Source organism: Tiliqua scincoides, chromosome 2, assembly GCF_035046505.1.
Source record: "Tiliqua scincoides isolate rTilSci1 chromosome 2, rTilSci1.hap2, whole genome shotgun sequence".
NCBI classification, from domain to species: Eukaryota; Metazoa; Chordata; class Lepidosauria; order Squamata; family Scincidae; genus Tiliqua; species Tiliqua scincoides.
Window position 1 is genome coordinate 95,445,353 of NC_089822.1, and position 27,234 is coordinate 95,472,586.

At 41.6% G+C, this 27,234-nt stretch overlaps 1 protein-coding gene across 1 annotated transcript in view; it reads right to left on the reverse strand.

The window, feature by feature from the left end:
• Positions 1 to 15,667: 15,667 nt before the first annotated feature.
• Positions 15,668 to 27,234, reverse strand: part of PDE6B (phosphodiesterase 6B) — a 41,414-nt gene continuing 29,847 nt past the window's right edge. The window contains exons 20-21 of the mRNA XM_066612625.1: positions 25,925 to 26,008; positions 15,668 to 15,829 (exon numbers count right to left, since the gene is read on the reverse strand). Of these exons, the coding sequence (XP_066468722.1) occupies positions 15,668 to 15,829; positions 25,925 to 26,008 (246 nt within the window). The remainder of the gene's footprint in view (positions 15,830 to 25,924; positions 26,009 to 27,234) is intronic.

Here is a 27,234-nt window from a genome sequence, read left to right on the forward strand (position 1 = left end):
TCGACATGCACGTCAGGGGAAGAATACCGGGCAAATCTCTCACAAAAACCCTTGACTTCCGACAAGCGGACTTCCCTCAAATGAGGAGGCTGGTTAGAAGGAGGTTGAAAGGGAAGGTAAAAAGAGTCCAGTCTGTACAGAGAGCATGGAGGTTGCTCAAATCAACAGTAATACAGGCCCAGCGGAAGTGTATACTGCAAAGGAAGAAGGGCTCGACTAAGTCCAGGAGGGTGCCCGCATGGCTAACCAGCCACGTTAGAGAGGCCATAAAGAGCAAGGAAGCTTCCTTCCATAAATGGAAGTCTTGCCCTAATGAGGAGAATAAAAAGGAACATAAACTGTGGCAAAAGGAATGTAAGAAGGTGATACAGGAGGCCAAGAGAGACTATGAGGAACACACGGCCAGCAGCGTTAAGGGGAATAATAAAAGTTTCTTCAAATATGTTAGAAGCAGGAAACCCGCCAGAGAAGCGGTTGGCCCTCTGGATGGTGAGGGAGGGAAAGGGGAGATAAAAGGAGACTTAGAGATGGCAGAGAAATTGAATGAGTTCTTTGCATCTATCTTCACAGCAGAAGACCTCCGGCAGATGCCGCTGCCCGAACGGCCCCTCTTGATCAAGGAATTAAGTCAGATAGAGGTGAAAAGAGAAGATGTTTCAGACCTAATTGATAAATTAAAGATCAATAAGTCACCGGGCCCTGATGGCATCCACCCAAGAGTTATTAAGGAATTGAAGAATGAAGTTGCTGATCTCTTGACTAAAATATGCAACTTGTCCCTCAAAACGGCCACAGTGCCAGAGGATTGGAGGATAGCAAATGTCACGCCTATCTTTAAAAAGGGAAAGAGGGGAGACCCGGGAAACTATAGGCCAGTCAGCCTAACATATATACAAGGTAAGATGGTGGAATGCCTCATCAATGATAGAATCTCAAAACAAATAGATGAACAGGCCTTGCTGAGGAAGAATCAGCATGGCTTCTGTAAGGGTAGGTCTTGCCTCACAAACCTTTTAGAATTCTTTGAAAAGGTCAATAGGCATGTGGATGTGGGAGAACCCGTGCACATTATATATCTGGACTTTCAGAAGGCGTTCGACACAATCCCTTACCAAAGGCTACTGAAAAAACTCCACAGTCAGGGAATCAGAGGGCAGGTCCTCTCCAGGACTGAGACCTGGTTGAAGACCAGGAAACAGAGAGTGGGTGTCAATGGACAATTTTCACAATGGAGAGAGGTGAAAAGCAGTGTGCCACAAGGATCTGTCCTGGGACCGGTGCTTTTCAACCTCTTCATAAATGATCTGGAGACAGGGTTGGGCAGTGAGGTGGCTAAGTTTGCAGACGACACCAAACTTTTCCAAGTGGTGAAGACCAGACGTGATTGTGAGGAGCTCCAGAAGGATCTCTCCAAACTGGCAGAATGGGCAGCAAAATGGCAGATGCATTTCAATGTAAGTGTAAAGTCATGCACAATGGGGCAAAAAATCAAAACTTCACATATAGGCTAATGGGTTCTGAGCTGTCTCTGACAGATCAGGAGAGAGATCTTAGGGTGGTGGTGGACAAGTCGATGAAAGTGTCGACCCAATGTGCGGCAGCAGTGAAGAAGGCCAATTCTATGCTTGGTATCATTAGAAAAGGTATTGAGAACAAAACGGCTAATATTATAATGTTTTACAAATCGATGGTAAGGCCACACCTGCAGTATTGTGTCCAGTTCTGGTCGCCACATCTCAAAAAGGACATATTAGAAATGGAAAATGTGCAAAAGAGGGCAACTAAGATGATTGCTGGGCTGGGGCACCTTCCTTATGAGGAAAGGCTACGGCGTTTGGGCCTCTTCAGCCTAGAAAAGAGACGCCTGGGGGGGAACATGATTGAGACATACAAAATTATGCAGGGGATGGACAGAGTGGATAGGGAGATGCTCTTTACACTCTCACATAACACCAGAACCAGGGGACATCCACTAAAATTGAGTGTTGGGCGGGTTAGGACAGACAAAAGAAAATATTTCTTTACTCAGCGTGTGGTTGGTCTGTGGAACCCCTTGCCTCAGGATGTGGTGATGGCATCTGGCCTGGATGCCTTTAAAAGGGGATTGGACAAGTTTCTGGAGGAAAAATCCATTAGGGGTTACGAGCCATGATGTGTATGCGCAACCTCCTGATTTTAGAAATGGTTATGTCAGAATGCCAGATGCAAGGGAGGGCACTAGAATGAGGTTATCTGGTGTGCTCCCTGGGGCATTTGGTGGGGCTGCTGTGAGATACAAGAAGCTGGACTAGATGGGCCTATGGCCTGATCCAGTGGGGCTGTTCGTATGTTCTTAAAGGAGGCCTTTAATTATCTAGCTGAACATTTGCATGCAATCTAACAGTCTTGCCGAAATGGCTAAATAATTTGTCACAAAATAGTTTTTCCCAGTCATAGTATCTGCAAGTGGGTTGAGCAAGCTGGCATCAGTTTCTTCAGAAACACAGACACTGGAAGAAGATGGGTATGAGAGCTGCAACTGTGCCTCTTCATGATAATAACATCTAGGCAGGTTTCTACTTGTCATTCATCCTTAACATGGGGTTAGGGAGTCCTAGTGTCCTGCACAAAGCAATATGTTTACATAAAAAGCATATTTTTTTTAAAGAAGGGGGCATAATTGTGGGCAGATTCCTGCTTGTTGGAGTAACCTAGCATATCTTTATGGAGCTGTATAGGCCTATCTGTGAAATGGTGTGGGGTTTATACTTCTTGACACTCTATATTTGATGAATAAACTTCATAAATGCATCATCTTAGTGATTCACTGCACCCCTGCAATAAAACAGAAGTCTTCTCATCACCAACAAACATTTCAGAATTCTAAAATTGAGGGTATATTTTTGTTTCACATTTTTATACTGTCCTTCCTCCAAGGAGCTCAAGGTGGTGTGTGTGGTTCTGCCCCTCATCTTTATCTGCACAATAACCCTGTGATGTAGGTGAGGCTGAGATGGAGTAACTGGCACGAAGTCACCCAAGAAGCTTTGTGGCTGACTGGGGATTTGAACCTGGATTTTACAGGCCTAAGTCCACATCACTCTGGCTCACTGTGTATTCTCTACAGAGAGAACAGGGCAATGCTATGTATATCTACTCAGAATACCCCTGGGGGCTGGGGGATAAGAATAGGCCCTCAGTTTGGCTGTACTTGTCGTAAGAGGTGACTAAACAGCCACTGGGTAGATGGGACTCATCAGCCTGGGAAGGCAGCTCATCTGAGAGAAGGAAAACTCTGATCCCAAACCTCCACTGCTTTGTGGCTACATCCAGTTATGGAAAAGGCTTCAGGAGTCAACCTTGAGGCAAAATCCAGAGCCGGAGCCCCTGAGGCAGTTCATGGCTGAACACAGTCACGTCCTGGCAACTCCTGTGACACCACTGGAACCAACTGTATTGGCTTCTGCCTTTCCATTGGACCATTTCAGTGACGTGGAGAGGGGGGGATTTGCTGCATGGGAAACAGTCTATCCTCCATATCTACTTTACCCAGGCTTTGCGCACTGGAGAGGACACTGTTCCAGAACCACTATTCCGAGCCTGATACCATAGTCTTCTGAGACTGAAGGATGTCACCCACTCAGAAGTAAGGCCCATTGAGTTCAGTGACACCTACACCCAGGTAAATGTGCAGAAGATTGCAGCTTAAACCATTACTGCCCAACGTTGCATATACACAACAGGGACCAAATGCGTACACCTGTGGACCGGACAAAAATGAGCTAAGTTGGCTTGTTCCTCCTCTCCATTGATCTTGGGAACTCTATTTCTATAATGGCTGGGCTATGTGTTATATTTCTCACCCAACTACTACTGGGCTGGTTTAAAAACTGCATTGTTGTAGAAAGGTCCTAAATAGTGTTAGTCAACTACAACTGCCCAAAGTGCCCAGGGATGACATCATGCCTCCTCCCACTCCCACATAATCAAACTGATGATGTTCCTGCCCATTATGATGCTCTCATTGTTCTCTCAGTGCTGGATCACGCTTGGCAGTTAGAGTCAGTTGGCTGGCAAGGAGGTGGACAGAGCAGCAGGATCTCAAGTGGATAGCTTGGGTTTCATTTAGTAGAGGGGTCTCAAAACCCAGCCTGGGGACCCAATGTGGCCCATGGATAGCGTCTACCTGGCCACAGCCAGCCTTTGGTCTCCTGCAAGCCTCCAGCCAACTAAAATGAACACAACTGAAGCTGTGCTCTGGTTGTGTCTGGAGAGTGTTCTGGTCCTCTGAACTTCTAAAGGCCTAAAAACATCACTTCCTGGTTTTCATGAAAAACCAGAAGTAACTTTTTGTGGCCACTTGGAAGGCTTTCTAAGGGTCAGGGGGGCCTCCCCACTCCCCAGAACACTTGCCAGGTGTTTCCTGTGATGTACTGGTTCTGAGGTATTTTCTCCTGTATATGTAAGTACAATAAGCTGCTTGGAGGTGGGGGAATGGGGTCCATTTGAGTGTGGCTCTCTAGTGGAGAGAAAGATCAGGCAACAAAGTGAGCAGGAACAAAAAAAGAAAGTTAAGACTGCAGTCCCCTATATACTTCCCTGAGATTAAATCCCATTGAACTCAAAATGGCTTATGTCTTGATAGATACACATAGGATTGTGACACATTGAGCAGTCATTTCTGGCAAAAGATAACAAAGCCAAACATCTATGTCTCAGTCAACATTTCCAAACTGCCTTGCTGACCAGGTGAGCTCTCAAGATTTCTCATTCATTGATCAAATATCAGGGAGGGACACAGCCAAACATAGACACAGTTTAAATGGGGTGACTGCTAACAAATCCTCACTGTAGAAACGGTGGAGGCTGGAAGATTTTGAGAATATACAAGAGAAGCAGCTGAACAAAAGTGGTTGAACAAAAACAAAACAATGGTGAAGTTACCTGGTGACAGGTAAGAAATGTTTTTCAGGTGCAGAACAAGCAGGTAGTATTCATCAGAAAGGTGGACTAGCAACTAGCAAATCCGGTGAGTATTTCACCATCCTCAAATGCTGTTATCTTCTTTTGTTGCCTGGCTCTCCAAATGATCTTTGTCAAGACTTGACTGTAGGGGGAAAAAGTTATCTCCAGGAAAGATTACACCTTCATATTTGCAAACATATATTTATACAGAAAACAGGATCTACTGACAGCAAAGAGAAAACCACTACTTCAGGATTGGCTGGAAAAGCTGTATAGTTCGTACTTATGTTCGGACATATGCAAGAAAGCAATACATTCGCGACACAAGCAGGTTAAGGAACATAATGCATTGCTCTTCCTTAAAACAAGAGAAGTATAGAACATCATTGATCATCATCACCAAGATGGAGGTAAATCCTTAACAAGGATCTAGATATTTGATCACTTTTTCTGGCTAGTGGACCTGATCAAATCAATTACTGAAAACATCTGTGACAACTCTTTTTCTTTTTAATCTTTTTGGTGACTTCTTTGCAGAATGAATGAGGAATTGGAGATTACATATTCTCTGAAGAGAGAGATATTTTTCCAAGGTAAATGGAAAGATATTTTCATCTTGTAAGAGCAGGGTTGTATGCAGAATGGAAAAGGATAACAAAATGAATCTTCTTGTGCAGGGCTTAGCTTAAAAAGCATAAAGAAATTGTACTCAATACAGATTTTAAAAGGAACACTCATAAGAAAAAAATCTGATGCAAGGTAAGAAATTTGTTAATTTGTTGCACAACTCAAAGGAGTGGAAAATGTAAAACAGCACATCTGAACATCATGAAGAGGTAAGTCTTTAGGCTATCTCTTTTGCCAATGAAAGCAGATATTTGCTCATTCTTCAGGACATGCTGGTCTTTTCAGACTGATGGTTGAAATCTATAATGAGTGAAAAGGATTTTTACTCGTTTTGAGTGGTTTTTCTGTTGTTGTTTTTTTAAACTGGCAGATTGAATGAAAAATTTCCATCATCCATTCTCAAAATAGAGTTATTCTATCACTAAGAAGAAACCAAGAGGGCAAGGCATATTTTGAAATAGTTTATCCAAAAAAATCAATCCAGTTTCTTTATGGACCCAAGTGGTATGATTTGTCTTCAGAAATGTCAACAGCACAGGTACTTTCATTATACAGCTCATTCAAAGAGAAAGGGACAGGAAGCAATGTAAGTCTTTAACCTCTCCATTGTCAAATCAAAAACCTCCATTACATTCCTGCAAAGAATAAATTCATGCTTTCCTGATCATTACAGTTGAAAACATGCTAAAAAGGATAGAGAGCAGCAATGAATCATGGCTCTTGTAGTGGATTGTATGCAATTAAATCATTTTCTCTGACGGAAAGAGTGCTTCATCCCACAATGTTTGAGTAATCCAAGATGGAGGTAAATCCTTAAAAATATTTTTCCAAATATTTGATTGCTTTTTCTACTAGTGGACCAGTTCAAACCAATCTGTGAAACATCTGTGATTGGAAAACTTTAGTTTGACTCTTTTTGGTGACTTCTTAGCAGAACATAACGTGTTGCCTTTTTCAAAACGAGGGAAGTATCGTTGATAATCACCACCAAGATGGAGGTAAATCCTTATAAATAATCCAGGTATTTGATCATTTTTTCTGGCTACTGGACCTGTTCAAACCAATCGGTAAAACATCTGTGATTGGTAAGCATTTGTTTGATTCTTTTGGGTGACATCTCTACAGAACATAATTTGTTGACCTTTTTCAAACCAAGGAAAGTATAAAACATCATTGATGATCATCACCAAGATGGAGGTAAATCCTTATAAATAATCCAGACAGTAGATCATATTATCTAGCTAATGTGACCTCTTCAAACCATCCATCAATCTCTGAAACATCTGTGATTGGAAAACATTTCTTTGACTCTTTTTGGTTACTTCTTTGTAGAATGAGAAACTATTATTCATGTATTCTCTGAAGAGGAAGATAGTTGTCCAAGGTAAAAGAAAAAATATTTTTGATTTGTAAGAATAGAAATTTATGGAGAATAGAAAAAAAATAATTAGATTTCATTTGTAGGGAATGGTTTGTCTTAAAAAGCATAAAGAAATGTCTGATGCAAAGTAAGAAGCATAACTTGTTGCAGTTATTCTAAAAGAAAGGAAAATGTAAAACAGCATAGTTGAACATTACCAATGAGGAAGTATGTCCTTAGGGTATCTGTCTTGCCAAAGAAAGCAGATATTTGCTTATTCTTCTGAGTCTTCTGGTCTTTTCTGGCTAATTGCTGAAAACGTATATAATGAGTGAACAGGTTTTTTGCTCATTTTGCCTGGTTTTTCAATTTTTCTTTTAACTGGCAGATTAAATGAAAATCCATCCATTCTCAAAATATAGCTATCGTACCACTAATAAATGACCAAGAGGATAAGGCATCTTTTGAAATCCCATGAACAGTCCAAAATAATCATCCCAATCTCCTTATGGACCCAAGAAGTAAAATTTGTCTTCAGAAATGTCAACAGCACTTTCATTACACACCTCATCCAGAGGGCAAAGAACAGGGATTTGATTAAGTCAAATCAAAGATCTCAATTCAGATCCTGCAAAGAATAAATTTGTTCTTTCCTGATCATCACAGATGAAAGCATGGGAGAAAGGTCAGAAGGCAGCAATGGATCGTGGCTCTTATAGTGGTATGGTATGCAATGAAATCATTTTCTCCAACCGGAAGAGGTTGCTTCTTCTGTTTGAGTAATCTGAGACGTAGGTAAATCTTTACAAAAGAATCCAGATATTTGATCACTTTTTCTCACTACTGGACCTGTTCAAACCAATCTGAAACATCTGTGATTAGAAAACTTTTATTTTAATCTCTTTGATGACTTCTTTGCAGAACATAATGTCCTTCTTCAAAACAAGGGAAGTATAAAACATCACATCATTGATGATCATCACCAAGATGGAGGTAAATCCTTATAAACAATCCAGGTATTTGATAATTTTTTTCTGGTTACTGGACTTGTCCAAACCAATTGGTAAAATATCTGTGATTGGTAAGCATTTGTTTGATTCTTTTGGGTGACTTCTCCGCAGAACATAATTTGTTGACCTTTTTCAAAAACAGGGAGGTATAAAACATCATTGATGATTATCACCAAGATGGAGGTAAATATAAATAATCCAGATAGTTATAAATAAACTATAAATAATCCAGATAGTTGATCATATTTTCTGGCTAATGGACCTGTTCAAACCATCCATTAATCTATGAAACATCTGTGACTGGAAAACATTTCTTTGACTTTTTGGTGATTTCTTTGTAGAATGAGTGAGAAACTGTCATTCATGTATTCTCTGAAGAATACTTGTCCAAGGTAAATGAAAAGATATTTTTGTCTTGTAAGAACAGAAATTTATGGAGAATAGAAAAAATAATAGACAGATCTTCATTTGCAGGGACATTGGCTTAAAAAGTATAAAGAAATAAAGAAACATTTTATAAGAAAATGCATGGTAAACAACAAAACTTGTTGCAGTTATTTCAAAGAAGGAAAAAGTAAAACAGCATAGTTGAACATTGCATATAAGGAGGTATGGCCTTAGGGTGTCTCCCTTGCCAAAGAAAGCAGATATTTGGTCTTTCCTCTACAGCTGCTGGTCTTTACAGACTAATGGCTGAAAGCATCTATAATGAGTGAACAAGTTTTTCTGCTCATTTTCAGTGGTTTTTCTGTTTTTGCTTTAATTGGCAGATTGAATGAAAAAATTCCATATTCCACCCATTCTCAAAATAGAGTTATTCTGCTGCTAATAAATGACCAAGGAGGTAAGGTATATTTTGAAATCCTGTAAACAGTCCAAAAAATCACCCTTATGAACCCGTGGTAACCCATTTGTTTTCTGAAATGTCATAAGAACATAAGAAGAGCCCCGCTGGATCAGGCCAAGGGCCCATCTAGTCCAGCTTCCTGTATCACACAGTGGCCCACTAAATGCCCGAGGGAGCACACAAGACAACAGACACAACCTGATGACAGGTACTTTTCATTATACAGCTCATGCAAAGGGAAAAGAACAGGAAGCAAAGTATGTCTTTAACCTCTCCATTAAGTCAAATCAAAGACCTCCATTAGGTTCCTGCAAAGAACAAATTTGTGCATTCCTGAGCATTACAGCTGAAAGCATGGAAGAAAGGACCGAAGGAAGGAATGGATCGTGGCTCATGTAGTGGTATTGTATACAATGAAATCATTTTCTCCAACTGGAAGAGACTGTTTCTTCTTCTGAGTAATCTGAGATGGAGGTAAATCCTGACAAAACAATCCAGATACTTGATCATTGTTTCTGGCTAGTGAACCTGTTGAAACCAATCTGTGAAACCTCTATGACTGGTAGACATTAGTTTGACTCTTTTTGGTGACTTCTTTGCAGAAAGAATGATAAACTGGAGACTATGTATTTTCTGAAGAGAAACTCAGATACTTGTCCCAGGTAAATGAAAAGATACTTTCGCCTTGTAATAAGTGAAATTGATGGAGAATGGAAGAGAGTAACAAATTTTCATTAGCAGGGACTGGCTTGGCTTTAAGGCATTAAGAAATATCATACACAATAACAATTAAAAGATATCACTAGTCATAAGAAAACGTTTGATGCAAGTTGAGTAACATCTTGCAGCAATTATCCTAAAGAAGAGGAAAATGTAAAACATCACTGTTGAAGATCACCAATTTTGAGTTACATCCTTAGGTGATCTGTTTAGCCAAAGAAAGCTGATAGAGTATTTTGACACTTTTTGGGGTTTGCTGGTCTTTTCCTATGAATGGGCTGAAAAGATTTATAATGACTGAACAGTTGTTTGTTTTTTTGCAAGAGAGAGGTTTTTTTCTCTTTTTTTATTTGCAGATTGAATGAATAATTTCTGTATTTAACCAAAAAGCTGTAGTTCATCCATTCTCAAAATATGGTTATCCTGCCACCAATAAATGAACAAGAGGGAAAGATGTATTTTAAAATCCTCATTGGCTTTTTGATTTTTAAAAATCAGTCTAGTTTCCTTATGAACTCAAGTGGTACGTTTTGTCTTCAGGAATGTCATCAGCACAGGTACGTCCATTACACAGCTCCTCCGGAGAGAAAAGAACAGGGAACAGCTAAGTAATTAGCCTCTCCATTAAGTCAAATCCATTGTGCTGCAAAGAATAAATTTGTGCATTCCTGATCATTACAGTTGAAAGCATGGGAGAAGGAAGGAAGGAAGGAAGGAAGGAAGGAAGGAAGGAAGGAAGGAAGGAAGGAAGGAAGGAAGGAAATGGCTCATATAGTGGTTTTGTATGCAATAGATCATTTTTTCCAACCAGAGGAGATTGCTTCTCATCACAATATTTGAGTAATCCAAAATTGCTCACTATTTATTCTTTCAGGCAGATTAAAGACAACATTAAAGCTGGTTGTGCATCCATAAATCCAGAGTCAGCCAGATGAGCAGCAGACACAGAGAAGATTCATGGCAAGGATGTAAATTTAAATATAATAATATGCACGAGAGGTAATTATTTAGGAAAAGGTACTCCAGTGGGAAAGAGATCATTCTATCTTTGTCATAATTTGTCTCGGCACAACCTGTTCAGTCGATTCAGAGGGTGGCCGCATCTAGTCTGACTCCAAGACAACAGAGTGGGAAATGGGAAGAGGGCCCCAGAGATTTAGGGCCCAATCTTATCCAACTCTCCAGCACCAAGTCAGCTGCAATCCAGCCTCAAGGTAAGGCAACAAACATTCCTTTACCTTGAGGAGGTTTCTGTGCCTGCCTCTCCCCCCTACAGGATGCAGCACATGCCCTGTTGGCATGGCTACATCATCGCTGAAACGTTGGATAAGATTGGAGCCTTGGTTGCTTATGGTCCTTGCTCACATGCCCAGGATAGCGTTGACCGCCACTTTTGGGGTCAGGAAGGAATTTTCCTCCAGGGCAGATTGGCCAGAGATCCTGGAGGTTTTTCGCCTTCCTCTTGGCATCGAGCAGGGGTCATCTGACAGGTCAGTTCATTTAAAATGGATACAGCTTAATTTTAAAAGAGGAAATAGAAGATAATAAAAGAAAAATAAATATTAATAAAATAAACACGTTTTGCCTCCTTTGGTATTATTCACTGATTGAGCACAAACAGTAAAATTTGGTTTTTGTGATCCCACAAAGGTTGTGTTCCCTTTCTAATCTTTCTTTCTGTGATACAGGTCCAGCCTTTTTATACACTGATTTTTAATACACGGATTTGACTCAACATGAATGGCCACTACAAATGAAAAGGAATGTGCTGATCCCTGGAGAAGGGGAAAAATGCATCCCTTTAAAATCAGATTAAAAAACTGAACAGTACTTTAACACAGCCTTCCTAATGAGAGAGAGAAAGAGAGACAGGGCAGCTGGCTGACAATCCATCAGTTCTTCTCTCTCCAGCGGGTCCCTCCCTTCCCCCTGAGCACTAGTGAAGGGAGGGACTGAGTGAAGCACCTTTGTAAGCGCTTGGAGGAGGACTGATTGATGGATTGTCTTCTTAATTACTCTTATCTTACATCACAAAGGTCAACAAGGCTGTTTTTAAATCACTGGAGCAAAGGAACTTTGTTTTTTAAATTGATTTGCTATAGTGCCTTTTCTGCCATCCAAGTGAGTGCTTGGAACGGAACCCATGCGAATAATGAGGTTCAACCTGTATTGTGTGTACTTGCTTGGAAGCAAGTCTCATTGAACTGGATAGATTACTTCTGAAGGAGTTACTTCTGCATATCATCATTTCTTTGAATTAAGTCTCATGGAAACTAATTAACTCTCACTGAAACTAATGGGATGTACTCTACAATAAATTTGGAGTATGCATAGAAAAGCAACCAAAATCTATCTTCAACTGAATGTGAAGAGCTTCCATTTTTTTCTAACCACAGCTAAGGTTAGGGAAGGTGCTTTTTTTTCTAGAATCCAATTGTCAAAGGGTTCAAGGCTTGGGCTGAAATACAAGGGGGGGACCCTATACTTGGAATTTCTACTTGCACATTACGGTATCTAAATTGCTGGCAGAATCAGTCTCAGGAGAACACAACAGCTTCCTACATGAACTGCCAGATAAGCTTGGCTGTTTGAGAAGAAAGCACAAGCAAATTGGACAGAAGTTAATGCTCTGGTAAAAATACCAGTCCCCTGATTCCTCTCTGGCTTTTTAAAGAAGTTCACTGGTAACAGACAAAAAGCAATTCATAGATAATGCAATAATTCATGAGATTGATTTGCATAATTCAAGAATTTGAACATATGCAGATTAGATTGTCTGTTAGAACACTTGAGTATGGCCACCTTACTTTTGGGAACAGAAACTACCTCATCAAGGGGTGGTGATTAAGCAGCAATTCACTGATTCCTCAGTTGTGCTGAATAGGAAGTAACAATAGGTAGAAGGTATAAGAGGATGCTTAATGAGGTGACCAGACTGTGTGGTGTGGATCCAGGAAGTGGGAAGGAACCAACCAACCAATGCCAGGGGAATAGAAAGGGAGAGTCAGGAAGGGGCTGTTTGAGGGCAGGAGACTAGCTGGAAGGGAGGCTCCAGAACCCTGTAGGTGAGGCCCTGGAGCTGCTGAGGAGTAGGGTCTTGTAAACTCCCTCCCTGCCTTTGTTCTGAAGGCTGTGGGAGTTAGCAGACAGTCCTGAGGAGACAAGCCATGTGAGCATGGCCCTGAATGCCCTACATGGGCTGCTGCCCCATATGGGTGAGGACCCAGGTGACGGGCAGGGGCCCAAGACCCCCCCCCCCACTTCTCAGTGCCCCAACATGCTGATTTCAGTTAAAAGATGTTAAATATAGTATTTGCAATGCAGTGGAACATTAAGTGTAGTGAAACCTAGTGAGCAGGATGGCTTTAAGTACACTTAAATCCACATTGGAATGTGACTACAATCTATGCCGGTATCTGGTGAAACAGACTTCCTCTACAACCAGTAACATGACTGTAAAGCTGCTATAATTATATCCTTTCTGGTTGTGGTGTAATTTCAAAGGTAATTTGTCTTGTGTCTTGTGTGTGTCTTACATAACTTTGGAATAAAGAGGCGAAACTTTTGGAATAAGGAGCAAAGGAAGCCTTTAATAATCCACCTACAAATCTGCACACAGTGTTAACCATCTGCTGTGGAAAAGGTTAAATAGTTTGTCTCAAGTAGTATTTTCAAATTACACTGTCTAAAAGTGAGCTAAGCAAGCTGGCATCAGTTTTCTTTATAAACAGATTCAGGGAAGAGAACAACTATAGCGAATTCTCAGGGATTTGATAGTGAAATCTGCCCAGCGTTATACTTACTATTTAAATGATTGCTAGTAATAAAGAAGGGGAAAAGAGACATGCTATCACATTTGGAGGCTTCCCATTTTCAAATGGAAAGTATTAGCCAAGTCTAAGTGTTGCTATCAAAGTTTATCAATGGACAATTCTGCACACGAAGACTTCAATCCACTGCAGAGTTCTCTCACTAACGTGAACGGGCTTAAATACATTGGACTGTGGCCAAAGTGTGCGGGTTGATAAACAGGGTTCCCTGTAATTTTCCTTCCTGCTGTGTGAAGCTTTAGCATGGCCACAGGGTGGTAGCTCTGGAGCAGACAGTAATGATATAATGGCCAGGTCCCAGGGGCCGAGCTGCATGGGGCTTGGTTTAGAGCTGCGCAGCCATGCAGCTTAGAGGGAACACTGCTGATAAAGTGTTTCTTTTTTTTTAAATTTGCAGGATGCATGGAGTCTTCCATGTAATACATACTTGCTATCACAAGTCACACTTATCCCCAGCAGCAGCCATTCTCCTTCAGCAGCTCCCTACTCCCTACAAGGCACAGCACCAGTGCTCCCTACTCTAAAGGTGCTGTAAACATGCTTTTCGGCATGTTTATGGTACCCAGTACCGCCGCTGGGCCTGTTTAGGATTGGGCCCTTAATTACAATTATTGCCATATGCAGTTCTATTTTGGCAATGGGGCACCACCCTAGCACTATCCAGTTACAATCTATCACCTGTTTCTTTAGTTAATGAGAGTTTCGATGCTATGGTTTGTATATAGCAGCAGATCTTGGGCAGTCAACACACTCCAAAATCTGATAAAATTTAACTGCTGCCTTTAAAGTGCCATTGTAAACTACTAACTTCCAAATGTGTGCCACAATAATAACTTTACTTTGAAAAATCAAGCCACTGATGGATCTACACATCTATACCCTCTGGCCCGGGAAGCACTGTGTGGCATTGACTGCCCTATTCTCTGCCACTATACTGGCAGTGATATCAGAATAGAATAAAAACACACTGGAATCCCCTGATATGGTCTATGTTACAGCTGATAGAAGTGGGGGCATCCTAGAAATGTTGTCATGGCTCAGGAATCTATGTCTCATCTCTGATTGACAGGGTAAGAGGTACAGTGGGGTGCAACAAAGGCAACATTAACAAGACTTTAGGTACAAAGAGAATAGCCTGCACATAGTGCTGGGAACTTGAGTGAAATGTGCCCTTTAACAAAGTAGACTTTTAGACTTTAATTGCCAGAATCCTGCACAAAGCAATGTGTTAAATCAGGCATATTTCTCATTGAAAGAAGGGGGTTGTAAATGGAAATGTAAATGGTACTTGGAATACTCCATCAGATCTTTATGGGATATTCTTTATCAGATCTTGTATTGCCATTTGAAATTTTAAAGAATACTTAGAGAGAATGCAACTATGGTATCCCATCACTACAGAATGCGATAGAAGAGGAACAACACTATATACAAACACACAACATTCCAGGTGGAAGACTATATGGTAATAAGTTGGGCTTCTCCACACATTATGTTACCTTTAAGCTGTTTGGAGTGTACATCTAAACTAAAAAGAAAGTGGGAATGAAATGTATTTTCAGACACATGTATGCTCATCTAGGAGACAAGATTGGTTATGTTTTCTGGCTGAGTATACAGTGGATGCCAACTTCAACGGCCAAGTTTTAAATTATACAACAAGTTGAAGATGAGGCAGTGCTTCGTCCGTTAGAAGTGGACATGGCTCCTGTGGGAGGAAAGAAGAGTTATTATTATGAATGAGCTGTTTCTGAGTGGCATTTTGGAAAAACTAGGGGACTCTGAAGCAACCTTAATTTCTCTCTGTTGGACTGCTGACAGTGCAAAAATAATGTCAGGCAGAGGGTGCTTGAAGGTGGGGCGCCTGGGGAAAAGGAGGATTCTGGCGATGGTGTACAGCAAGAGTTTCTGGCTGCAATCCTAACCATACTTTCCTGGGAGTAAACCCCATTGAACAAAATAGGACTTACTTCTGAGTAGACCTGGTTTGGATTGTGCCCTTTGTTGTTAGAAAGGGGAGGTGTTGGGCTGGTATAACTTCCTGGATTTATGAGCTTGAAAAGGACTGGGCTGAGCTGGGTAGGATTTGCCTCAGTTCTGGAAAGTTGCTAGCAGCTTGTATGTAGCAGATTGCGCTCCTGCTTCGATTTCAGATTGATAGGCTAACAACCCTATTTCAGATGGAATATCTTGGTATTTAGTATTTCCATTCTCTCTAAAATCTGAAACATACACACTTCTAATAACTCCAGTAATATGAATTGTTGTTTCAAAAGCCACAAACATGAAGAGAACATTCCAAAATGTCCACTTAAGAGGCGTTTCTTTTCTAACCTTTGCTGGTAGCTTTCTTCTCTTCTTCTTTCTGCTTTTCTTCTTCCAAAGCTTTCGTTTTCACTTCATACTCATCTGCCAGGGCTTTCCATTCTTTTCTGTTGTTCAGCAGCCTTTCATACATTGGCTGAATTTCCTCATGGAAGCGTGAGAATTCCTGAGGCAAGGAAAAAGAAAAGCAGCAGAAGCCAACAACAGAAATATTGCTAGGGCTTTTGAAGGGGAGGGGAGAGGCTTCCAAAAGTTCCAGTCTTTTCCATTGGGCATCATTACCTGTTCCCTTCTTTGTATGGCCTTCACAGATACACCCTGCCTTCAAGTGCATTTCTGCACCCTTCCTCTGCCTTTCTTGCTCTCCGCAACCTCAACCTTACCCAGTGAGTGGCATCACTAGGATTCGCATCACTTACCCAGTGGCTTCACTCCCGGTGCGGGAGGCCTGCGCATCACCCCATGTAGTGGGCGGGGCAACACCCCAGGTGGGCGTGGTGATGTACCATCGCCTCGCCCCACTGGTTTTTTGGCTGTACCTTTTGTTAGAACACAGATATTTCAATGTGGTTTGTTTCATTGCATTCTGCATGAAATTACACATTGATTGATATATAACATGATGGAATTATTCCTCCGAATTCTGATTTTAGTGATTTTGAAAACTTGTAGAGTTTCTCTCACACACACCCACCCCGTGTCAACTTACTAACACCTTATTGCAGCAGTTCTCAAACTTTTAGCACCAGGACCCACTTTTTAGAATGACATTCTGTCCAGGACCCATTGGAAGTGATGTCATGGCCAGAAGTGACATCATCAAGCAAATTAAAATAAATGATTATAAATAATTAAATTAAAATAATTAAATAAGGGGGAGCCAGTCCTGTTCCACCAAGTGAATCTACTCTGAAGTAAGTCCCATAGTGGTCAATGGGGCTTACTCTCAGGAAAGTGTGGGTAGGATTGCAGCCTGTGAGCCCAATCCTATGCATGTCTACTCTGAAGTAAGTCCCATAGTGGTCAACGGAGCTTACTCTGTAGTCTGCCTGCAGTAACAGCCCCCAAAAGAATCAGTGAGATTTCCAGCCCTTCCTAGTGCCCAGTTAAAGTTCTTCTATTTCAAGCAGATCAAGATAAAGACCCACCTGGCTTTGTAAGTGCAAAATAGAAAACGTCCCCTTACCAGCTCAAGCCTCTTTTTTGTCCTTTTTAGTGGGGGGGGGGGGAGGCTGCCTCTGGACATTTGTTGCACTCCAGCTCCAGCAGATCGGGACCATTCTGGTGTCCTCACATTCCCCTTTGCCTGGCCTGACCACCAGCCAAGGCACGTCTGCCTACTCGCAAGTAAACACGACATGAGGCTGCTTCGCTTTCCATAGACTCGCAGCTGGGAGGGGGGACCTCCTTCTCGCGTTTTTGGGGGCTGCATGCATTAGATCGGGACCATTCAGGAGTCATTGGATTCCTCTCAGCTTGCCCTTTCTGATGGACTATGGCACGTACGCCTACTCGCGAGTAAACATGCGATACAGCTCACTTTCACTTTCCATAGGGATCCATGCATTTTTTCCTTCCGGGTTTTTGGCCATAACTTTTGAAAGCAAGGAGCGATTTCAATTCTGTTTATTGCATTACACTCTGCTGGACATTCTGCATCCAATGGTGCATGGCATGATGGGATAGCTCCTAACGCTGCGATGTTAGCGCATCCTCCCCCAGAGCACTTCCCCCCCCGTGCGTCAACTGGTGCGGCCCGCACCCCCCGCACCCCCCTATCGCTGCCTATGACCTTACCAGAACATTCTGAATTTTTTGAAAAATGGAACTAAATGAGCACCATTATGTGAATACCTCAGTAAATACCAAGGGCCTGATCCTATCCAACTTTCCAGCACCAGTGCAGCTGCAATGCAGCCCCAAGGTAAGGGAACAAATGTTCCCATGCCCTGAGGAGGCCTCAGTGACTGTCTTCCCAACCCAGGAAGCCGTGCATACCCCATTGGCAGAGCTGCAAAGGCACTGGAAAACTGGATAGAATTGGCTCCCAAGTCATTTAGGCTATAATCCTATGCACACTTTCCTGGGGGTAAGACCTATTGAACACAATGGGACTTACTTCTGAGGAGACATGCATAGGATTGTGTCCTTAGTGTATATTTGTCTCTGAATAGCCATGAAAGAACTAAGAGCCCAATCCTGAGCTCGGCACATCGGCTTCCCGCCAGCGCACACTGTCGCAATCATGCTGTAAGGCACATTTGCGAGGCTTACTGACGGGCAAGCACCCGTGCTAGCCCAGCGCTGGCTGGCACTGGGCTAGCACCAGGTGGGCACCCATCCTCCGCCGCTCGGCAGTTGCACGCACCACCGAGCCATGGCATGGTAAGTGGGGGCAGGAAGGGGGCAGGGAGGAGACATTCCAGGGAGAGGGGAGGCAGGCAGAGGGCGGAGAGAGGGCAGGGAGGGGGTGTGACAGGGAGGCGGGAGGCAGGGAGAGGGCGGGTGAGAGGTGGGGGTGGAAGGGAGGCCCGTCCGGTGGAACTCTGCTACACCCGATCCTGTGCATTCGTGTGGGGCTCAGCACCCTACATGAACACCTTTACCCTACTGCTGACCTTTTGCAAGCTGAGTTGGTTTGTTGTTCCTTATCAACATGGACTTCTGGGGACTCTAGTTCTGTGAGGGTTGGGCTATCAATCTGTTTGAGAATTACTACTGGACTGGTTTTAAAACGGCCGTGTTTACATTGTACAAGGGCCCTAAAATGTGTTAGTCAACAACAACTGCCTAAAGTGCTTGGGGATGACATCATGCCTCCTCCCACTCCCACATGATCAAGATTATGATGTTCCTGCCCATTATGATGCCCTCATTGTTCTCTCAGTGCCGGATCAAGCTTGGCAGTTAGTGTCAGTTGGTTGGGAATGCAGTGGACAGAGGAGCAGGATCTCAGGTGGGCAGCTTGGGATTCCTCTAGTGGAGAGAAAGATCAGGCTAAAGTAAAGTGAGTAAGAACAAAAAAGAAACTTAAGTCAGTCCTGCGCATACCCCTGGGAGGAAGTCCCATTGAATTCAAAGGAGGCTTATCTTTTGAGAGATACACACAGGATTGTAACACATTGAGCAGTCATCTCTGACAAAAGATTACACAGCCAATCACCTATGTTTCCAGCAACATTTCCAAACCGCCTCGATGACCAGGTGAGTTCTCAAGATATCTCATTCATTGATCAAATTTTAGGGAGGAACACAGCCAGACATAGACACAGTTTAAATGGGGCGACTGCTATCAGATCTTCACTGGAGGAAAGATGGAGGTTGGAAGATTTTGAGAATATTCAAGATAAGTAGTTGGACAAAAGTGGTTGAACAAAAACAAAACAATGGTGAAGCTAACTGGTGAGAGGTAAAAAATGCTTTTAGTTGCACTAGAATCATCAAAAAGGTGGAACTAAGTAACCATCACCATCCTCAAATGCCAAGCACCATTATTTTCTTTTATTGTCTGGCTCTGTCTATTGTCTTTGTCAAGGCTTGACTATGGGGTAAAAGATACCTCCAGGAAAGGTGACACCCTCATCCTTCAAACATATATCTGTACAGAAAACATGACCTACCGACAGCAAAGAAACCACTTCAAATTTAGAAATTGGTTGAGAAAGCTGCATAGTTCATAGTTTCTGACATAGTTAAGAAAGAAAAATTCATGACATAAGCAAGTTAAGGAACAGAATGTGTTACAGTTTTTTAAGACAAGGGAAGTAAGGTGTATAACATCATTGATGATCATCACCAAGAAGATGGAGGTAAATTCTTCACAAGAATCCAGATATTTGATCACTTTTCTGGCTGGTGGACCTGATCACACCAATCACTGAAAACATCTGTGACTGCTAAACATTTTTCTTTTGAATCTTTATGGTGACTTTGCAGAATGAGCGAGAAATTGTAGACTATGTTTTCACTGAAGAGAAAGATACTTACTTCTCCAAGGTAAATGAAAAGGTAATTTATCTTGTAAGAGCATGACTGTATGCAGAATGGAAGAGGATAACTAAACAAATCTTCTTGTGCAGGGACTGGCTTGGCTTAAAAAGCATAAAGAAATTGTACTCAGTACAAATTTTAAAAAGTAATATTCATAAGCAAATGTCTGATGCAAGGTACGAAAAATAACTTGTTGCAGTTATCCCAAACAAGACAAAAAAGTAAAACGGTACAGTTGAACATCACAAATAGGGAGGTATGTCCTTAGGGTGTATTTCTTGACAAAGTAAGCAGATATTAGCTCATTCTTCAGGACATGCTGGTCTTTTCAGACTGATGGTTGAAAACATCTATAATGAGTGAAAAGGATTTTTACTCGTTTTGAGTGGTTTTTCTGTTGTTGTTTTTTTAAACTGGCAGATTGAATGAAAAATTTCCATCATCCATTCTCAAAATAGAGTTATTCTATCACTAAGAAGCAACCAAGAGGGCAAGGCATATTTTGAAATAGTTTATCCAAAAAAATCAATCCAGTTTCTTTATGGACCCAAGTGGTATGATTTGTCTTCAGAAATGTCAACAGCACAGGTACTTTCATTATACAGCTCATTCAAAGAGAAAGGGACAGGAAGCAATGTAAGTCTTTAACCTCTCCATTGTCAAATCAAAGACCTCCATTAGGTTCCTGTAAAGAATGAATTTGTGCATTCCTGATCATTACAGTTGAAAGCATAGAAGAAAGGACAGAAGGAAGCAATGGTATTGTGGCTCAATTATCCTTAGGGTATCTGCCTTGCCAAAGAAAGCAGATATTTGCTCATTCTTCTGAGCCTGCTGGTCTTTTCACACTAATGGCTGAAAACATCATTATGAGTGGTTTTTCTGTTTTGTTTTAATTGGCAGCTTAAATGAAAAAAATTCCACAGTTCATCTTTCCACAAAATATATTTATTCTACTAGTAATAAATGACCAAGACGGGTAAGACATATTTTGAAATTCTATAAACAGACCAAAATATCAACCCAGTTTCCTTATGGACACAAGTGGTAAGATTTGTCTTCAGTAATGTCAGCGGCCGAAGTACTTTCATTATACAGCCCATCCAAAGGGAAAAAACAGAAGCAACGTAAGTCTTTAACCTCTCCGTTAAGTTCAATCAAAGACCTCCATTAGGTTTCTGTAAAGAATGAATTTGAGCATTCCTGATCATTACAGTTGAAAGTATGGGAGAAAAGAGAGTATGCAGCAATGGATCATGGCTCTTGTAGTGGCAATTATTTTCTCCAACTAGAAGAGATTGCTTCTTGTCACAGTATTGGAGTGATACGAGATTGAGGTAAATAATTACAAAAAATTCAGATATTTGATCACTTTTTTCTGGCTAATGGACCTGTTCAAACCAAACTGTGAAACATCTTTGATAGGTAAACATTTGTTTGACTCTTTTTGGTGACATCTTTGCAGAACATAATGTGTTGCCCTTCTTCAAAACAAAGGGATGTATAAAGCATCATTGATGATCATCACCAAGATGGAGGTAAATCCTTATAAATAATCCAGATATTTGATCACTTTTTCTTGCTGGTGCAACTGTTCAAATCAATCTGTGAAACATCTGTGATTGGTAAGCATTGGTTTGACTTTTTTGCCAATGTCTTTGCAAAATGGGTGAGAAATTGTAGACTATGTATTTTCTGAAGAGAGAAATACTTGCCCAAGGTAGATGAAAAGAGATTTTCATCTTGTAAGAGCAGGATTGTATGCCAAATGGAAGAGGATAACCAGACAAGTCTCCATATGCAGGGACTGGTTTGGCTTAAAGAGCATAAAGAAATTGTACTCAGTACAAATTTAAAAAGTAACACTCATAAGAAAAAGTCTAATGCAAGGTAAGAAACATAACTTTTTCTTAACCCATTTTTTGCCCAGCCCATAGGTGTTTACATTTGGTCCCTATTGCAGATATGCAACAAGGGCAGAAATGGCTTAACTCAAAGGAATGGAAAACATAAAGCAGCACATCTGAATAGCACAATTGAGAGGGTATGTCTGTAATGTGTCTCTCTTGTCTATGAAAGCAGGTATGTGATCATTTTTCTGAGCCCACTGTTCTTTTCAGACTAATGGCTGAAAACATCTATAATGAGTGAACATGGTTTTTTGTTCATTTTGAGTGGTTTTTCTGTTTGTTTTTTAAGCTAGCAGATTGAATGAAAAATTTCCATAGTCCTTCCACTCTCAAAACTGAGTTATTCTACCACTAATAAATGACCAAGAAAGCAAGGCATACTTTGAAATTCTGTAAACAGGTCAAAAACATCAGTCCAGTTTCCGTATGGACCAAGTGATCAGATTTATCTTCAGAAATGTCAACAGCACAGGTACTTTCATTATATAGTTCATCCAAAGGGAAAAGAACAGTGAGCAACATATGTCTTTGACCTCTCCATTAAGTCAAAGACCTCCACTAGGTTTCTGCAAAGAATAAATTTTTGCATTCCTGATCATTACAGTTGAAAGTATGGGAGAAAGGACAGAAGGAAGCCGTGGATCATGGCTCTTGTAGTGGTATTGTATACAATGAAATCAGTTTCCTCAACCGGAAGAAGTTGCTTCTTCTCACAATATTTATCTGAGATGGAGGTAAATCCTTACAAAACAATCCAGGTACTTGATTGCTTTTCCTGATCATCCGTGCTATTCAAAAAAATCAGTGAAACATCTGTGATTGTTAGACATTTGTTAAACTTGTTTAGGTGACATCTTTGCAGAACATAATGTCTCGCCCTTCTTCAAAACAAAGGAAGTATAGAACATCATTGATGATTGTCACCAAGATGGAGGTAAACCCTTATAAATAATCCAGATACTTGACCACTTTTTCTGGCTGCCTGAGCTGTTCAAATCAATCACTGAAAACATGTGCGATTGGTCAACATTAGTTTGACTCTTTTTGCAGAATAAGTGAGAAACTGTCATTGACAAATTCTCCGCAGAGAAAAAGGGGTACTTGTCCCAGGTAAATGAAAAGATACTTTTGTCTTGTAAGAATAGAAATTGATGGAGAATGGAAGAGAATAACTTGACAAATCTTCATTTGTAGGGATTGGCTTGGTGTAACAGTATAGAGAAATGTATCATGCTCAATACAATTGAAAAAATAAAAATCCAGTTTCCTCATAGACTCAAATGGTAAGTTTTGTCTTCAGGAATGTCATCCGCACAGGTATGTCCATTACACAGCTCCTCCAGAGAGAAAAGAACAGGGAACAGCTAAGTAATTAGCCTCTCCATTAAGTCAAATCCATTGTGCTGCAAAGAATAAATTTGTGCATTCCCGATCATTACAGTTGAAAGCATGGGAGAAGGAAGGAAGGAAGGAAGGAAGGAAGGAAGGAAGGAAGGAAGGAAGGAAGGAAGGAAGGAAGGAAGGAAGGAAGGAATCAGATAATGAATTGAGCTCATATTGTGGTATTGTATTCAACTGATCATTTTTTCCAACCAGAGGAGATTGCTTCTTCTTACAACATTTGAGTAATCAGAAATTGTCGCTATTCTTTCAGACAGAGCAAAAAATAAAAGCAACATTGAAGATGGACACACATCTATAAACCCAGTGTCAGCCAGATGAACAGCCAAGAGAGAGAAGAACCATAGCAAGAATATAAATTTAAGTATAACAATATGCACAAGAGGTAATGATTAGGAAAAGATACTCCAATGGGAAGAGAGCATTCAGTCTCCTTTGCCATAATTTTACCATTCAACTTCCTATTATAGTCTTATTGACTGAATGAATCTGTAATTGCACAGCCTATTCAGTCAATTCTGGGGGTGGCCACAATCTAGTATGACCCTAAGACAATGAATTGGATGGCAGGAGGAGGGAGCCCCAGAGATTTGGTGGCTCATGGTCCTTGCTCACATGCCCTGGATAGTGTCGACCGCCACTTTTGGGGTCAGGAAGGAATTTTCCTCCAGGGCAAATTGGCCAGAGATCCTGGAGGTTTTTCGCCTTCCTCTTGGCTTTGAGCAGGGATCATCCGACAGGTTACTCCTTTTAAAAATGATACAGGTTAATTTAAAAGAAGAAATACACGATAATAAATAAAAATTAAGATTTATATAATAAATACTTTTTGCCTCCTTTGTTTTTTTTTCCACTGACTGAGCACAAATAGTACTGCCTGATTTTCTGATGGCAGAATAATTATGTTCTGTTTCTAACTCTTGGTAGAGAGAGCCTCTCATTCTCAACATTCCATAGGGCTTAAAGCTGCTACACTGGGCACACCTGCTTGGAAGCAGGTCCCATTGAACTGGGTAGCATACTTCTAAAGAAATGAGGAGATTATTCTAACCATATCCTGACATAACTGAACATAATGGAAATGAATTAAATCCCCCTAAAATTAATGGGATGTACTCTAAGCGTGGAGTGCGCATAGGACAGTAGCTAGGCAGCCTAACTTGTGCTGGAACAGGCAGGCTGGAAGGTGGCGCAAATCTGAGCAGCTCGGGACTGCTCTGAGGCCCCCAGGAACGGGGCTAGGATGCGGCATAAGCGCTGGATCCTGGCCCTGACTCCCACTCCCCGCCTGCCCACCCTCGGGAACGCCTGCTGCCCGCCCGCCCTCCCCACGCCCCCCGACCCCTGCACCAGCCGCACTCACCTGACGTAAACTCACCCAGTCTGAGACCTGTGTTGGCTCAGGGAGGCCGGCGCACATCCATGCACCGGCCTGTCTCCCCTTATGTTGGCGTGAAAGTGCTTTACAGCACTTTTTCAATAACATTGAGAAAAGGGCACAAGGGGCACCTTTGGGCACCTTTGGATTTCACCCTGAATCTTTCTTCAGCAGACCCTGAAGACATTCCATTTTCTTATCACAAGTAATCTCTAGAAGCTAAGGGAGGGTGCTATTTTTTAAAATCCAACTGTCAGGGGTTCATGATCTGGGGCAAAAAACAAAGAACACTTTCTGCCAAGACTTGAAATTTCTACATGCACAGGGTGACCAGATGCAGTGAAGGACAGAGTGCCTAAACCTTTAACCATTGTATAGAAGAGGCAGTTTTGGCAGGTGCAGTTCAACATGGAAGGGTTTCATAAGCTGCCAAAATTCCCTCTTCTATACATTAGTTCAGCCATTTTCAACCACTGTGCCATGGTACATTGGTGTGTCACAAGTGGTTCACATGTGTCCCACAGAATTTGAAGGAAAGTAATTTATTATTAGGGCCAATGGGGGATGTGAGCCCCCCCCCCACCTGGCAGCATGGTGTGCCTTGTCAATTGTTGAAAACCTGATAGTGTGCCTTGACAATTTTAGTGCCTTGTCAGTGTGCCATGAGATGAAAAAGATTGAAAACTGCTGCAATTGTTAAAGGTATAGGCATTCTTCCTCCATTGCATCTGGTCACTCTATACATGCATATTAACTGAACGACGGAAGCACTGCAGAGCCATGTAATATTGGCAGAATCAAACACAGAAGAACTCAGCAGCCATCTTCCTACATGCCTGCCAGATAAGCTTTGCTGTTTGAGAAGAAAGCCTAAGCAAACAGGGTACGCATAAGCTAACGTTCTGGTAAAAACATGTCTCCCCTGATCCTTCTCTGGCTTTTTAAGGTTGTTAGTTGGAACAGACACAAAGTAACTGATAGACAATACAATAAATGAGCTTGATTTGCATAGTTAATAATTTACACAATACGAAAAGGCTGTCTGGTGTTGGAAGACTTGAATGTAACACTGTTGCTTCTGAGAACAGAAGCTGACTAATGAAGGGGTGATTAAGCAGAAATTCACTTATTCGCAAATTGTGCCGAACAGGAAGCAATAAGGGGCAGAAACTACGAAGAGGAAATGTTTAACTATAGCCAGAATAACTCTTAACAAGCCTCAGTAGTCCTTTGCAAACAAATACACCACAGATCTGATCTGAGAAAGCAGTGGAAAGCAACAGTTTGATCATGATAGTGACTTGATCTCCTGTAAAAAGTACATGAAAGCATGGCAATTCCAGAAACAAGAGCTACCGTAGAAGCAACCATAGTTTTCTAAACTACTGTATGTCATGACTTGAAAATATTGCTGACCAGCAAGAAGAAGAGCTAGTGTAGAAGCAGCCCTGGTTTCCTACCAGCATTCTTGGAAGAGCCAGAGATGTCCGTACTGTAAAACATTTGCTTTAATTAAATATTCTTTGCCTAAACTGAAATGTTGTCTGAGGTTGATGAATAGATCTCAAGTGACACTGCTTACCTTATATACAAATGTGCACACAAAGTCAATGAAACCAACTTGAAGCTTTGGAAGCTCAGCAGCTTTCCTTCTGTCCATCATAGGCTAGCAGAAAACAACAAGAATTACATTTGTATAGGCATAAATACTCGTATACAGATAGATCTATGTCTATTGCACATGCGTGAGTTATGTTTCTTTTTTGTTATACCCTAGCACAGGGGTAACAAACTTGTTTAATACAGCAGGCTGAATAGCATACAAAGCTGCCTGTTGAGGGTCAGAAGTTACATCATGAAGCAGGAAGGGATGTAATTAAGTGGATTAATGGTCAGAAATAAGCACTTTGTTCTTACCTAGGAACACATTAGCTGAAAATGACAGAAGAGAATATGCAAATCTTGATCGTATTTTCAAGAATGGGAGAGCCCAATTATCACACAGGCCACACTTTAAGCAATGCCACTTCTATCAAGGCATCACTTCATAGCTCAGCAGCTCTGTGAAAGCATGGCCTGTGTGTTAACCAGGATCTCCCAGCACCTCAGCAGCATCTCCTTCGCCCCCTTGGTCTGCCACTTCCCGTGTAGCATTCCTTCCATTCGGAGGCCTCCTTCCCTCTCTCCCTCCTAGAGCCTTAGCAGAAGCCGCATGGCTGGAAGCGCAGTGCTGGGAGAGCTCCATTATCACATGGGCTGGATAAAACGCTTCTGTGGGCAATACCTGGCCTATGGGCCTTGTGTTTGACACCCCTGCCTAGCCTAACCAATAAAATACCTCCAGGGTGGTGTTCTATAAGAACATAAGAAGAGCCCCGCTGGATCAGGTCAAAGGCCCATCTAGTCCAGCTTCCTGTATCTCAGAGTGGCCCACCAAGTGCTCCAGGGAGCACACAAGACAACAAGACACAACTTGCAACCTGGTGCACTCTCCTGCATCTGGCATTTTGAGGTAGCCTACTCATAAATAAAACTAATAAATAATAATAAAACTTTATTTTTATCCCGCCCTTCTCCCAAAAAGGGACCCAGGGCGGCTAATAAAATCAGGAGCTTACACATATCTACTATTACTTGTAACACGTGATGGACTTTTCCTCCAGAAATTTGTCTAATCCCTTCTTGAAGGCATCCAGGCGAGATGCCATCACCACTTCCTGTGGCAGGGAGTTCCACAGACTAATTACATGCTGAGTAAAGAAATATTTTCTCTGTCCTAACGCTCCCATAATTGAGAATATGCTATAGTCTAAGAGCCAAATTACAAGAGCATGTAAACGTGTGCTCTGGAGGTGTGCTTTGAACCAGAGACTCTTTTTTCATCCTTGTGGG